This window comes from Hemitrygon akajei, chromosome 7 (assembly GCF_048418815.1).
Source record: "Hemitrygon akajei chromosome 7, sHemAka1.3, whole genome shotgun sequence".
Classification (NCBI taxonomy): domain Eukaryota; kingdom Metazoa; phylum Chordata; class Chondrichthyes; order Myliobatiformes; family Dasyatidae; genus Hemitrygon; species Hemitrygon akajei.
Window position 1 is genome coordinate 60,579,121 of NC_133130.1, and position 16,267 is coordinate 60,595,387.

General features: G+C 40.9%; 2 protein-coding genes across 3 annotated transcripts in view; one reads left to right on the forward strand and one right to left on the reverse strand.

The window, feature by feature from the left end:
• The window catches only part of LOC140730489 (echinoderm microtubule-associated protein-like 6), a 343,576-nt gene that overhangs the window by 270,944 nt on the left and 56,365 nt on the right, over window positions 1–16,267 (forward strand). For both annotated transcript variants that reach the window (XM_073050994.1, XM_073050996.1), the window contains exons 28-29: window positions 9,102–9,180; window positions 12,818–12,947. In XM_073050994.1, coding sequence (XP_072907095.1) covers window positions 9,102–9,180; window positions 12,818–12,947 — 209 coding nt within the window. The remainder of the gene's footprint in view (window positions 1–9,101; window positions 9,181–12,817; window positions 12,948–16,267) is intronic.
• The window catches only part of LOC140730495 (clathrin heavy chain linker domain-containing protein 1-like), a 408,057-nt gene that overhangs the window by 154,925 nt on the left and 236,865 nt on the right, over window positions 1–16,267 (reverse strand). The window lies entirely within an intron of this gene.

Here is a 16,267-nt window from a genome sequence, read left to right on the forward strand (position 1 = left end):
GGGCGCTTTGAGTTCAGCTGGAATCTTTTCCTGGTCCAGATCTTGATGAGCAGGTCATAAATATGATTTAAAAGTTCTCTGCCACCTTCCTTGAGGAATTCTGCTGGAATTCCATCAGGCCCAGTGGCTTTGTTGTTTCTCAATTTCTTGCAAGCAGTCTGCACCTCCTTGATACCAGGAGGTTTACTCATGTCCTCCTTCATGGGCCTCGTGGGAGCTGGTTGATGACTTCATTGTCAAGAGTGGTGTTATGATTAAGTAGCTCCTGAAAGTGTTCTTTCCATCGAGAATTGAAGGCATCATTGTCCTTTAACAGCTTTTGTCCATCTTTGGAGCAAGGGGGTTTAGGCCATGATGGTTTGGATCACACACTGCCTTGGTGGCAATAAAGAAACCCTTGATATCACCAGTCAGCAAGCTGCTATATTTCCCGGGCCCTCTCAGTCCACCACTGATTCTTTATTTCCCCTACTCTATGCTGGACTACAGCTTTAGCTTTGGAGTGGGCTTCTCTTTTTGCCTTGCAGTTGATATTTTTCTGCCAGGCACAGAAAGCTTTCCTTTTGTTGTTGATTAGCTCTTCTATTTCATTGTCATTTTCATCAAACCAATCTTTGTTTTTCCTGGACTTGTATCCAATGATGTTTTTACAAGTATCAAGGATGGTAGTCTTCAGTGTGGTCCAGTGAGCTTCAATGTCCCCCAGATACCGTTTTGGGAGTCTTACAGAAAGGGCAGCCAGGAGATGTTGACCCTTTACTGTGTCTTTTAGGCTCTCAATGTTGAACCTGGGAGAGCTCAGCTTCTGTTGCACTCTACTCTTCCCAGAAAGCCCTTTGAACAAAATCACCCACTTTATATTGCTTTCATAGACCTTACAAAAGCATTTGACTCTGTAAATCATCTTGCCCTTTGTCAGGTACTGTCCAAAAATGGGTGCCCAGAGAAATACCTCAAGATCCTGCAGCTCTTACACAATGATATGAATGCAACAGTTATCAGCAATAGTGACTCTGAAACTGCACCTTTTAAGGTTGAGACCAGGCTCAAACAGGGTGCATCATTGTCCTGACTCTACCGATTTCATTACAATCATTCTTCATCTCACAGGCCAAGACTTCCCACAGTGAGTCCAGATTCTCTCTAAGACTTTTAGGCAGTCTCTTTAACAGGTTCAAGGCAAAGAGCAAGGTATCTACTGCTTCCATTATGGAGCTCAAATATGCCGATGACAGTGCCATCATAGCTCACTCTGAAGAGGATCTGCAGTGCATAATGGATGCTCTCGTCAGAGCATTCAAGCTCCTGGGGCTTGATCTAACCATCAAGAAAACCCAAGTCCTACACCAACCTGCTCCAGATCAAGCTCCTAAACCTCCAACACTCAGAGTTGACAACATCCTTCTGGAGAACACTGATCTTTCCCATAAATTGGCAGCCATTCTTCAAGAGCTAACATTAACTTCGAAATAAGTTGCACAATAGGCTGTACGAGTGGAGCTTTTGCTAGGCTGAGAAAGAGGGTTTTTGAAGATTGGGATATCAAGACCAACACTAAGATACAACTATAAAGCTGTAGTCCTCCCTTCCTTGCTATATGGAATGGAGTCATGGACAACATACAGCAGGCAGTTAAAATCCCTAGAAACGTACCATCAAAGATGCCTCCAAAGGATTCTTAAGAGTTAGCTGGAAGAACAGGTGTACTAACTCCAGCATCTGGAGGAAGCTAATATGAACTCCGTAGCACAATCGTGACTCAACAGAAATTCCGATAGGTTAGCCACATCATCCATATGCCTGATTCCCACACCCCTAGGGATGCAAAGCACACTCTTGGAGGGCAGAAAGAACAGTTCAAGGACAATATAAAGACCTACCTGAGGAAGTGCCACACCAACCTGAATGGGTGGGAGAAATTAGAGAAAGCTGGAGAAGGAATGTCTATGAGGGAACTGCACGGATGGAAGAATACCTCTACTGTGCCACTGAGACTAAACAGCTTCAACGCAAGAAGAAACTGGGAAAGGTCCAACCAGCTACATCCACCACCACTTCAATGATGTTGTACACTTGCCAACACTGCAATAGGACTGGTGGATCATGGATCAGCCTCTTCAGTCATCTCAAGACCCACAAGTGACCAGATCAATCACCAGGAGAAGAATCATACTCATCTACGAGTGATCACTGATGACGAAAATGGAGGCTGAACATTTTTCACTATTCTTCAATCTGAATTAGAATTAGCATAGTTAATAAACCTGCTCTCAATCCCAAGGGCATTATTGTTACAGTTTACACTTGTATCTTTTCAGGTAAGAAGGTTCAAAGCTTATCACAATTGAGGCCAAGATAAATGAATGCCTAGCCAAGAAAGATGATAATTCATTGGATGACTAATTATGGTAGATGTTGACAGTGATGTTGCCCCAAAAATAAGGCAGATTTGGAAAGGGAGTTATAAAGAGTAAACTGTAAGAGTTGAGAGCTCTGCTACAAAATTTAAGTGAAGGATAAACAAGAGCTTATAGATGGAGGAACGAAGAATGGCATGTGATATAGTTTGATTGAAATCTCAGAGAAAACGGTGGTTGTGAACATTAAATATTTTTTTAAAAATTGGAATCAATGCATTGAAACATTGTGTTCCTTTGTCAAATAGAAAGCACAGATAATGTCATTGTTGGATAGGAGGTAGGCAGCAGAACTTAAGTATCCTACTTGATGAATTGCAAGTAAGATTTAGAAATCTGCACAGTTAAAAAGGAGAGTACGTCATCAACCATCTGATTCATGCTAAGCGTGACTGGTGGTGAAAGTGACTTCAAGGACTTGGAAGTTGATCTGTAAATGATAGATCTATAAAGATGTGAATCATGCAACATTTAATTTAATTCATACATTACAAAGGAAATTGAGAAGTCGAGAAATCAGGAATATGAGGTGCTGGATATTGATAACATTATCCCTCCACAAGTCTAGGGTAAATAAAGAATTTTTGCATGAAACTATATATGAAGATGGAGTCCCTTCTCAAGCATGTTAGTTGCAGATCATTTTAACAGCATCATTCAATAATTGTTCAAGATTTCTCTGCATTTCACTCATTGTCATGTATATTGGTAATCAATTAAAACTCAGATCAGACTCCTCTGACATAAGGTTAATGAGGAAGAAGACGTGGGTACTATTGTCTATCAGTCTGTTCAATGATAGGATTGTTTAAATACTGTAGTTTTCTGTAAACTTCCAGAAAAATGTTTATACATCGCTATCAAAAACAGCATGTCTAAGACAAAGAGGTATTTAAAGACATTTTAGTGCAGGATACTTTATATCAAAATCTATCATATACTTTAACTCATCATGTTCAATCATTTAGTTATGGCTCTGTAACACCAATTAGATTTGTTTAAAAACTAAACTGAATATTTCTAACAACCTAGCATTAAAAAAGCTCCATACAAGCTCTAATAAAATATCTAAACATCATTTCATGGATTGAAAGATCAAATCTGAAACTAGGAAATATTCCTCACAGTAAGTAATTTTGAAGAAACAACTTTAAAGGAATTTTTAATCAATTAAAAGTGTTCATGATAACAAAATCTAGTGATATTGTTTTGAATGCTTTTTCAGGTGAAATATTATTTGAAGGGAAGAAATTAGTTCTTGGTTGCTAGCACTAAAATAGTGATAGAATATCATTTGGCCTTGTATTCCGTTGTTGTCATTAATTCAATTGATGTGAAAGAGAAACAAATGCATTAGCTAGCACCTTAGTTTATGCAACCAATTAGAAGTTTGCATTTCTTGGTTTTGTTCAATTTATTCATTGCAGAAAATCCAGTTAAACTAAGTATTGTTAAGTACCTAATGCAGAGGATGTACTAAATGCAGAATACTTGGGAAGCATTGACAAAGCTTCCTCTTTTTTCCTGTCTGTTCTATAGGAGCTTAGTACAGAATTTTCCCAGTGATGGAAGGGTATGGGTTTTCTGAATTTGTAGATTGGTGCATTCTGATTTTTGGTTTTTTTTGCTGGCATGATTGAGAAGCATGGTTTGTGCCACGTAGGAATGTCTTCTGAAACTAATGAAAGTGCTTGTGCATGAATTTATATCTATTATACAATTTTCCTAATTGACTTATTTTTTCTTGGTTTTACTCGCTGCTGACAAGGGGATCCAGGTAATTCACTATTTAGCTTGCAATTTTTAAATAGTTTCTTTCTTGTGTAACAAAATCTTGTTTCTGAGATTAATTTTACGTAATAGAGAGACTCCATATTTATTTATATTGATCTTGAATGAGGGTAGAAAGTTGAATTTGTTAAATATAACACTAATTAAATCTTTATATGTATTTGTTAGCAATAGTTGAGTTATGAGTAGAAAGCAACATTAAAAACTTCAAATGCTGGAAAACTGAAATCTGCTGAGTAGTTTCAGCACTCTCGTTTCATTGCTTAGTTATATTTGATGGTAATGTTGAAGTGACCTACTTTCAAAGAAATAGGTAACTAAGGAACAAATGAATGCTCTGTTTGACAGAACAAGTAGAATATATTTTCATTGATTATTGAATCATTAACAAAAACTAGACTTTAAATTTGAGGCTAAAGATGAATGAAGTAGTGGTTTATAAGATATTAGAGGATATTTTAATTCCCAGGCAAGAAGTCATTAGAAAACATCTAAGTGGATTATACCGTAAAAGGTACAATCCTTATTAAAAGTGCATCTTTCTTTATATTCCTATTGGCTAGCCTCTTCTTGAAATTTGAAATAATGTGATAGTTTTTTTGAAGGTTGCTTGTAAAATGCTGCTCACAAAGTCACCATTCTAGTCAATTATAGAAACATTGATATGAGGTCAGAGTGAGAGGGCCCAAATTTTCTTTGGATTTCACTACAAAATAAAACTGATAGCAATGAAATTAAATCAATTCATAAGGTTGTTACAATACATCTACAAAAGGAAACAAATATTGTTTTTAACTTATTAAGAGCATGTGACAATAAGACTTAACAGCCAAATTATACCATTTGGCCTAGTGAATCTATTCTGCCATTCATTCTTGGCTGATTTATTTTCCCTCTTAACTTATTCTCCTGCCTTCTCCCCATAAGCTTTGACATCCTTACCTATCTAAGACTTATCAGATAGGTTCAAAATATATCTTCAAAATATATCCAAATGACTTGGTCTCCAGAGCTGTCCATGGCAATGATTTCCACAGATTCACTACCCTCTGCTAAAGCAATGCCTCCTCATCTGTTCTACAGGGACATTCGTGTATTCTGAAGCTGTGCCCCTGGTTGAAGACTCTCCCCATTTCCACTCTATCTAGGCTTTTCAATATTCTATAGGTTTCATTGAGAATCCCTTCATTCTTCTAAACTCCAGCATGTACAAGCCCAGAACTTTCAATTGTTCCTCATACGTTAACCCTTTCATTCCTGGGATCATTGTCATGAACCTCCTCTGGACTATCTCCAATGCCAGCACATTCTTTCTGAGATCCTTTCTCAGTCCGCTTCGCCAAGCACCTATGCTCTGTCCACCACTAAAAACAGGATCTACCAGAGGCCACCCATTTCAAGTCTGCTTCCCATGCCTATTCTGACATTTTCATCCATAGCCTTCTCTACTGCCGCTGTGAAGGCACACTCAAGTTGGAGGAGCAACATCTTATATTCCTTCTGGGTAGCCTCCAACCTGATGGCATGAATATCAGCTTCTCGAGCTTCCGGTAATAGCCACTCCCCCTTCACCGTTCCCCATTCCTCATTCCTATTTCCCCCTCTCACCTTTCCTGCCCATCACCTCTCTCTGGTGCTTCTCCCCCTTCTCCAATCCTTCATCTCTTTCACTGATCAACTTCCCAGCTCTTTATTTCACCTGCTCCCCCCTCTCGGTTTCACCTATCACCTGCTGCCTTGTACTTCTTCCTCCCCTCCCCCACCTTTTTATTCTGACTTTTCCCTTTCCTTTCTAGTGCTGATGAAAGGTGTCAGCCCAAAATGTTGACTATTTACCCTTCTCCATTGATGCTACCTGGCCTGCTGATTTCCTCCATCATTTTGTGTGTGTTGCTTCGGATTTTCAACACCTGCAGATTTTCTCGTGTTTAAGTATTTTAAATGCCACTCTAATTGCAGGAATATAAGTGGTTTGACAAAATCTAATTTAGATGAAGTCAAATAGGTTGGCAGGAAAAGCCAAATCAAATAATATTGTGTAGCGGTGTGCTACACGCAGCGCTGAAATAACGACACATAGTCGGTTGCAAAAGAGGTTTATTCAAACTTCGCGGCCTCACTTTAAAGCCTTCCTGTTCCCGCCCTCCCCGAGTGGGAATGCTGTAGGGGGCGCATATTCACAGTCCCATCCCGCATGCGGGCTTTTCCCCCTGCTGGTGAAGCAGGCTTGGCGCCCTCTTTGGGACCGGCCTCAATGCCGGCGCGTGCCACTTTGTGAGCCGGTTTGAGTGCGCTGGGAAGTGGGTCGCCACATAACCCCCCCCCCCAGAACTGGCGATACACCCCCCAATGTCCTCAGTCTGGATCAGACTCTATTTGGGAGGTCTGCCTCTGCACTGTGGTGCCTGAATCGCGACCGGCTGCACCAAGTCCACATGGGCTGGTTTGAGTTGGTCCACTGTGAAAAGCTCCTCTTTCCCCCCAATGTCCAGCATGAATGTGGACCCGTTGTTTCTGATCACTGTAAACGGCCCCTCGTAGGGCCGCTGTAGAGGTGCCCGATGTCCGCCCAGTCGTACAAAAACGAACTTACAGTTTTGCAGGTCTTTGGGTACGCAGGTCTGGTTCTGCCCATGCTGCGAAGTGGGTATGGGGGCCAGGTTACCGAGCCTCTTGCGTAGTCTGCCCAAGACTGCTGCGGGTTCTTCCTCTTGCCCCCTTTGGGGCTGGTATGAACTCTCCTGGGACAACCAGGGGTGCGTCATACACCAACTCGGCTGACGAGGTGTGCAGATCCTCTTTGGGCGCCGTGCGGATTCCAAGCAGGACCCAGGGAAGCTCGTCCACCCAGTTAGGCCCTTTGAGGCGGGCCATGAGAGCTGACTTCAGGTGACGGTGGAAACACCCCACTAGTCCGTTCGACTGTGGGTGGTAGGCAGTTGTGTGGTGCAGCTGTGTCCCCAAAAGGCTGGCCATAGCTGACCACAGGCTGGAGGTGAACTGGGCGCCTCTGTCGGAGGTAATGTGGGCCGGTACACCAAAGCGAGATACCCAGGTTGCAATCAGTGCTTGGGCGCAAGATTCAGAGGTGCTGTCGGTGAGCAGGACTGCCTCTGGCCATCTTGTGAACCAGTCCGCGATAGTCAGGAGGTGCCGCGCTCCCTGCGACACGGGCAGGGGGCCCACGATATCCACATGAATGTGGTCGAAACGCCGGTGGGTGGGGTGGAACTGCTGCGGCAGGGCTTTGGTGTACCACTGCACCTTGGCAGTTTGGCAGTGCATGCACATTTTGGCCCATTCACTGACCTGCTTGCAGAGTCTGAATTTTATATTGTTGCTTTGAGAATTTATTAGAATGGAATAAAGTGCAATAACAGCCAGATTGGTTGAAATTATAAATTTCTCCTCATTTGCATTGCCAGGAAAATTGGTCCAGAAGTGAGTGCTAATTACAATTTTGAAAATAACTAAACCTTTGTTAAATAGTGCTGTTCAGAGATCCCATAAATATTAGCTCCATAATCCCACAACCATGCTTTGTCTTTTGCTGCCCCTTCCTCACAGTACCAATAACTACAATATCTCCCTCCAACCATGTAGCAGCAGGCCTATTGCCATTTAATCACTATGCACAGATAGTAGACCCATTAAGATGCACTACACTCTTCAGTCATAAGAAGTTTTCTCGAAGTTTTCATAAAGCTGCCAAAAGTCAATCTCGGCCCGAAACATTGACTGTACTTCTTCCTATAGATGTTGCCTGGCCTGCTGCATTCCACCAGCATTTCGTGTGTGTTGCAAAAAAACACTCCTGCCAATTGCAGATGGGGAAATGCAGTATACAGGTTGATTGTTATTCCTATTAAATCAGAATCCTATTTAATATCACTGGCATATGTCATGAAATTTATTAACTCTACGGCTGCAATACAATGAAATACATGATAAATATAGAGAAAAAAGCTGAGTTACATTAAGTATATATATGTCTATTAAATAGTTAAGTTAAAAGAAGTAGTTCAAAATAACAGAAATAGTGAGGTAGTGTTCATGGGTTCAATGTCCCAACGGTAACAATGTGAAGAGGGCACGTCCTGGGTGGTGGGGATCCTTAATGACAGACACTGCCTTCCTAAGGCACCGCTCTTTGAAGGTGCCTTGAATACTACAGAGGCTGGTATCCATGATAAAGCTGACCAACTTTACAAGTTTTTGCAACTTATTTTGATCTTGTGCAGTAGCCCACCTTCCCACCCCCATACAGACGGTGACACAGTGTGGTGAACTACATATACCTGTCTGGACATGCCCCCTGATGACTGCTCCTGTGGCTCCTCCCACAGACCCCTGTATAAAGGTGATGGAGGTCTGAGCCCGGCCTCTCTGAGTCTCCAGGATGTAGTATGGTGGTCACTCACTGCTCGTTCCTTCTTCCAGTCAATAAAAGCCAATACCTCGCTTTTACGTCTCAGAGTGAGTTATTGATGGTGCATCACACAGCCAGTCAGAATGTTCTCCATGGTCCATTTGTAGCTTCCAAGTGTTTTAGTTGACAAACCAATTCTTCTCAAAGTAGTGAAATATAACAGCTGTCTTGCCTTCTTTATAACTGCATCAATATGTTGTCGCTATAATTAGACAGTTTCTGTATATTTTATGTCAGAAAATTGTGGACTAGCAATAACAAAATCACTTTTGTGGATTTCCTTCTGCCTGTATAACTCTAGCACCATTGCCTAAAATTTGTCTCAAATACAGCTTTTTGAGTAGAGGATTAGAGTATTACTGCAAATGCTTGAGATTTTCGAAATAGTGCTCTGTGGCATTTTGGAAATACAATTTGTTTATTCCTCAGTTACACACTTAGGATTTCTGTTCATCTAATTGCAGACCAACTGTCAGCAGAGCTGCTCCACAACCAGACAAACTACAAAAGAACAATATTACCAAGAAGAAGAAAGTAGTGGAGGTAAGATAATACCCTGTACCATTTCAATTAAAAGGTTTGGTGAATTTTAATGTATCAACAATTTGTAGGTAATTAAACATCAGTGCATTAGCTTTGAAATCTTGAAATTCAATAGTAGTTGGGTATATGTATGGTAGAGCACTTTTAGTCTGCCTTTTGACCAATGAACAATCATTGATCATTCTGAATTGCTAAAAATGCACATGATATTAACCCAGTTTCCTTTGCTTACGCTCAGATACATGATTTTAGAAGTGGCAAGCTATTTTAAAATGTTATTTTTGTGTATCACCCAGCAGTTTGCATATTTACAATTGTGGAGGATATTGATAACACAGAACTTCCTTTTTAATCAGGTGGCAAATTAATTTAAGTTTCCTAATCTGTTATGTCAGTTGTCTGTTCAGTGTATTTGTGAATCCCTAACCATAAAATGAAGATACAATATTATTAGAGGCTTAGCTGCATTCTGATGAGGTATGCACCTTCTAAAAAACAGTTTCCAAATGCTTCTTCAATAGTACTTTTTAAACTGTAGAGCCCAAAATGGGTAACCTACCACAAATAGTCTGCTTCTGACCTGCATTTGCAGTCACGTTATTTATGCAGCTGCTCCTGTTAAATTTCTAGTCAATGGAGATGGTGAAGAATCTGACAACAATAATGCTGATGTTTTATTGCTGACAGATTTCTCTGACAGCAATAAAATTGAGATTGTTATTGCCTCTTACTTGTGGCATTCAAATGTTTCTTATTACATTGCTAGGTGAATGTGTATGTCACTTTGGTCTTACTGAATTGAGTCCTTCATTATCCCAATAGTTCTAATTTTCAGAATTTTCAGCAAAAATATGTTTTTTTTATTTTTAGTAACTACAGAAGTCTTTCAGTGTGTTTAGTATGACCACTTTCATTAAGGACCCCAATGTCACTCTTGCTCAAATGCTTTGATGTCGCGGTTAGTCATTCTAACATTGCTTATTGGTATCAGATCTTTCATCCATAATTTTCTCTTGACATTTTCTATTGCTTTAATGATTTATAGCAGAGTATTTACCCAGGTTCAATTTAACCAGCTTTTTCTGTTCAAAATGTACAAAAGCAATTTTCCACCTTGCGAGCCAGTTTTATAGCTGAGTGCAAATCTTTAGCACATTATTTGGGACTTAGTCAGACTCCACTGTTATTGCTGATCCTCTCAGCCATTTTTCAATATTGTGAGAATTGGATCATATTGGCTGTAGGTACTTTGTGTATATCTGAAGGTCTCAAGAGAAAGCACTTCTGGTGGAAAAGAATTGCAAACAGTTACCACCATTGGAACAGTGAAGATGTGCACCTCCTACTGTTAGTAGTTTACATTTGCTACTACAAACAAGAGAAAATCTGCAGATATGGGAAATCCAAATAACACACACAAAATGCTGGAGGAACTCAGCAGGCCAAGCAGCATCAATGGAAAAGTGTACAGTCGACGTTTCGGGCTGAGACCATTCAGTAGGAGTCTTTGGCCCGAAATGTCAACTATACTCTTTTCCATAGATGCTGCTTGGCCTGCTGAAGTTCCTCCAGCATTTTATGTGTATTACATTTGCTACCAGTTGTGACTGGATGTAGCAATATGTAAACTTGATCAATCAGTTGTGGGATTGATTTGCTCAGCCCATTGCATGTGACACAACTTGTCATATATACATGATGACATGTTTGTTTTACTTGACACTTCATTTTTAAGTGTGCCTGGAATGGCTCCTAGCATGTTCTTTATTATTTTATTAAAGCATGAAAAATTTCAGAAATAGACCAAGAGGTCTCTTGAGGCAACACGAGTGAATTCTTGAGCCTGTTCTACTACTCAATAAAATTGTGGTTGTTCTTTAAGTTCACATTCTTCATATTCCTCAGTTTCATTTTTGCTCAACTTTGTTCTGATTCTTTAATATGCTCAACAATAGAACATACTTCAGCCTTAATGAAGGAAAATTCCAAAGATCTACATTCTCTTGAATCTCATCTTAGCCTGGCATGTACACCCAGCCTTAGCCTATACCAATGTCAACAGATTCCAAACTTTCCAGAGGGTGTAGTGTCTAATCTGTCAATCTCATAATTAATTTTGTTTGCATAAATGGGATCTCCTCTCAGTCTTTCAACCAACAATGAATTTATCTTTTTTTGTTGTTCCTCACATCACATCTCTAATCAAAAGAATTAACCTTGTGAATCTATACTGAACAAACTCCAAGCCAAATAGATCCTTCATTGGATGTAGACGTTTTGTGAACTGCAAAGGTATTCCAAGAATAGTTTCACCAGAGCTATATACATTTAGAGTAGGACTTTGCTATTTTTGCATTTCCAAAAGCAAGCATACTAGTTATATCTGAAATTTTAAATTGGTGAGTATTCAGTTTATAATAACTAGTACATGATAATTTATTCAGATTTCAGTATACTTGTTCATGAACATCTTTAAAATAAATTAAAATGAATTGTTAATAACTGAGGGTCTAGTTTGTTCCCCATTCTACCTGACTAATAACAAACAGCCAAACTGGGGAAAGTTGAGCCACTTGGTGGCAGAACTGCAGGGATATCCTACAGAATTTAATAGCATAATTTATAATAATAAAGTTCTCTTTCCCAGTCACCTGCTTGTAAGAAAGCCTGGATCAGGGAACAGTTGATAGGTGTTAGTGGAAGTAGAGATAGGAGGCCACAATGGGTTTAATTGGCGATTAGGGTGTGCTTCATGAAGATTATCTGAAGCTGGCATGAAGATTTTGCAGCTGATCCAAAGCCAGACAGGTAGGTCATGAAGGAGGTTAAAGGCCAGGAGGATATTAAATGTATCCAAATATCTCTGTTGGTCCTAATCCTTAAGTATTGCTTTATTATTGTCACATGTATCAAGATAGAGTGAAAAGTTCATCTTGCATACTTTTCATACAGATCAGATCTGTAGTGCATGCAAGGCATTTGCCTTCTGGAAACTACCTTGAGTAAATGTAAATTATCTCAGTTGGTAGGATGTATGGAAAAGCAAATTTGTTTAAATAGTTAGAAAATAGTTGACAATTTGCAGAGGGATTTGAGATTTCTTGTAAGAAAATCCTGAAAGTTAACACAGTTGCAGGAAGCAGTTAAGAGGCAAATCACACATTAGCTTTCATTACTATAGGATTGAATTATTTAACTTCCAGGAGCAATAATGTAGAAGGTCTTGAAAAGAGGGAGTAAAGAACCAACTATTGTGGTGTTCTTTCGTTCCAGCAATATGTAGAAGTAATGAGGACTAACAAGCCAACTTTCAGGATTTGGGGAAGTGATTTAAAAGCAGGAACCTTAGGATTACTGCTCATAATGAGTCAACAAGTACAGAAATAGAACAGAAATTATTCTTTCTTTCCACAGATGCTGCCTGTTGCGTGTTTCCAGCATTTTCTTATTTTTTAAATATAGAAGTGAGTTTCTCTGTGTAAGTACCAAAGTAATCTGGAAGAGCAAATACAGCAGTTGAAAGGTTTTTACCTAAGTATTTGGGCAACTGCAGTCCCAAACTTTCTGGTTACATAACAAAATATGCACCTTTTAAATTATCTCAATTCATATTAAGTAACTGATTTTTTGATTTCAGGAATTTGTATTGGAACATGTTTTTGGATATAGAGGCTTTGACTGTCGCAACAATCTTCATTATCTCAATGATGGAACTGATATTATTTTTCACACAGCAGCTGCAGGCATTGTTCAGAATCTGTCATCAGGTAATGAATGTACGGATAAAGTATGTCTATTTTAATACAAGTATCAGGAACAAGGGTGATGAACTTAGAGCATGGATCAGTTCATGGAACTATAATGTGGCTGTTATGGACTTGGTTGTCACAACGACAGGAATGGCTGCTGAATGTTCAGGGGTTTAGATGTTTCAAGAGGAACAGGACAAGAGGAAAAAGTGACGGGAAGTCACTAATCAGGGATAGTATCACTGCTAGAAAGGAAGGACTTTGTGGAAGGATTGTCTATTAAGTCAGTATAGGTGGAAATCAGAAATGGGAAGAGAACAATCACTCTATTGGGAGTATTCTATAACACCCCCCTCCCCATAATACAGAGAGACTGAGGAACAGATCTGGAGACAGATGTTACAATAGTATTAAAAATTACATGGCTATTGTTATGGTGACTTCAATTTCCCATATATTAATTGCCACTTCCTTAGTTAAAGGTTTAGATGGCATGGAATTTGTTAGGTGTGTCTAGGAAGGATTCCTGGCTCAATATGTAGTCAGACCAACTTGAAAAGAGGTCATACTGGATCAGGTGCTAAGCATTAAACCAGGTTGGATGTCAGATCTCTTGATGGGTGAGCATTTCAGAGACAGTGACCACAACTTGCTGACTAGTACCTTAGCCTTGGAGATGGTAAGAGCAGATGGTATGGTTGACAAGAGATCTGAAACATACAGTATAGTCAAGAGGAAGACAGAAGCTTACTTAAGATTTAAAAGCAACACGTACAACACACTGGAGGAACTCAGCAGGTCAGGCAGCATCTGTGGAAATGAGCAGTCAACGTTTCGGGCCAAGACCCTTGAGACTGTTGAGGTCATCTATTGCATCTGGTGCTCCCGGTGCGGCCTCCTCTACATTGGCAAGACCCGACGCAGATTGGGGGGACCACTTTGTCGAGCACCTCCGCTCCGTCCGCCACAACAGACAGGATCTCCCGGTTGCCACCCACTTCAACTTTGCTTCACATTCCCATTCAGATATGTCCATACATGGCCTCCTCTACTGCCATGATGAGGCCAAACTCAGGATGGAGGAGCAACACCTCATATACCGTCTGGGTAGGTTTGCTAGCATGGTTCGGGAAAGTTTAAACTGTGATAGAGCAGTGAAAGAAGTGCATGGAGTAAAGCCACATGTAACATATAGAGAGGCTTGGAGGAAAGAGAAGCAGAATAAAGGGTGTAAAGGTAGTAAGGTAGAAGGGCTAAAGTGTGTGTACTTCAATGCAAGAAGCATCAGGAACAAAGGTGATGAACTGAGAGCTTAGATACATACATGGAACTATGATGTAGTGGCCATTACAGAGACTTGGCTGGCACCAGGGCAGGAATGGATTCTCAATATTCCTGGATTTCAGTGCTTTAAAAGGGATGGGGGGGGGGGGGGGGGAGGAGGTGTGGCATTACTGGTCAGGGATACTATTACAGCTGCAGAAAGAGTGGGTAATGTAGCAGGATCCTCTTTTGAGTCAGTATGGGTGGAAGTCAGGAACAGGAAGGGAGCAGTTACTCTACTGGGGGTATTCTATAGGCCCCCTGGTAGCAGCAGAGATACCGTGGAGCAGATTGGGAGGCAGATTTTGGAAAGGTGCAAAAATAACAGGGTTGTTACCATGGGTGACTTTAACTTCCCTAATATTGATTGGCACTTGATTAGTTCCAAGGGTTTAGATGGGGCAGAATTTGTTAAGTGTGTCCAGGATGGATTCTTGTCACAGTATGTTGACAGACCGACTAGGGGGTATGCCATACCTAGTATTAGGTAATGAACCGGGTCGGGTCACAGATCTGTCAGTGGGTGAGTATCTGGGGGACAGTGATCACCACTCCCTGGCCTTTAGTATTATCATGGAAAAGGATAGAATCAGAGAAGACCGGAAAATTTTTAATTGGGGAAGGGAAAATTATGAGGCTATAAGGCTAGAACTTATGGGTGTGAATTAGGATAAAGTTTTTGCAGGGAAATGTACTATGGACATGTGGTTGATGTTTAAGGATCTCTTGCAGGATGTTATGGATAAATTTGTCCTGGTGAGGAAGATAAAGAATGGTAGGGTGAAGGAACCATGGGTGACAAGTGAAAATCTAGTCAGGTGGAAGAAGGCAGCATACATGAAGTTTAGGAAGCAAGGATCAGATGGGTCTATCGAGGAATATAGGGTAGCAAGAAAGGAGCTTAAGAAGGGGCTGAGAAGAGCAAGAAGGGGGCATGAGAAGGCCTTGTCGAGTAGGGTAAAGGAAAACCCTGAGGCATTCTTCAATTATGTAAAGAACAAAAGGATGACAGAAGTGAAGGTAGGACCGATTAGAGATAAAAGTGGGAAATGTGCCTGGAGGCTGTGGAAGTGAGCGAGGTCCTCAATGAATACTTCTCTTCGGTATTCACCACTGAGAGGGAACTTGATGACGGTGAGGGCAATATGAGTGAGGTTGATGTTCTGGGGCATGTTGATATTAAGGGAGAGGAGGTGTTGGAGTTGTTAAAATACATTAGGACTGATAAGTCCCCGGGGCCTGACAGAATATTCCCCAGGCTGCTCCACGAGGTGAGGGAAGAGATTGCTGAACCTCTGGCTAGGATCTTTATGTCCTCGTTGTCCACGGGAATGGTACTGGAGGATTGGAGGGAGGCGACTGTTGTCCGCTTGTTCAAGAAAAGTAGTAGGGATAGTCCAGGTAATTATAGACCAGTGAGCCTTACGTCTGTGGTGGGAAAGCTGTTGGAAAAGATTCTTAGAGATAGGATCTATGGGCATTTAGAGAATCATGGTATGATCAGGGACAGTCAGCATGGCATTGTGAAGGGCAGATCGTGCCTAACAAGCCTGATAGAGTTCTTTGAAGAGGTGACCAGGCATCTAGATGAGGGTAGTGCAGTGGATTTTAGTAAGGCATTTGACAAGGTTCCACACGGTGGGCTTATTCAGAAAGTCAGAAGGCATGGGATCCAGGGAAGTTTGGCCAGGTGGATTCAGAATTGGCTTGCCTGCAGAAGGCTGTGGGTTGTAGTGGAGGGAGTACATTCAGATTGGAGGGTTGTAACTAGTAGTGTCCCACAAGGATCTGTTCGAGGACCTCTACTTTTCATGATTTTTATTAACGACCTGGATGTGGGGGTAGAAGGGTGGTTTGGCAAGTTTGCAGACAACACAAAGGTTGGTGGTGTTGTAGATAGTGTAGAGGATTGTCAAAGATTGCAGAGAGACATTGGTAGGATGCAGAAGTGGGCTCAGAAGTGGCAGATGGAGTTCAACCCGGAGAAGTGTGAGGTGGTACTCTTTGGAAGGACG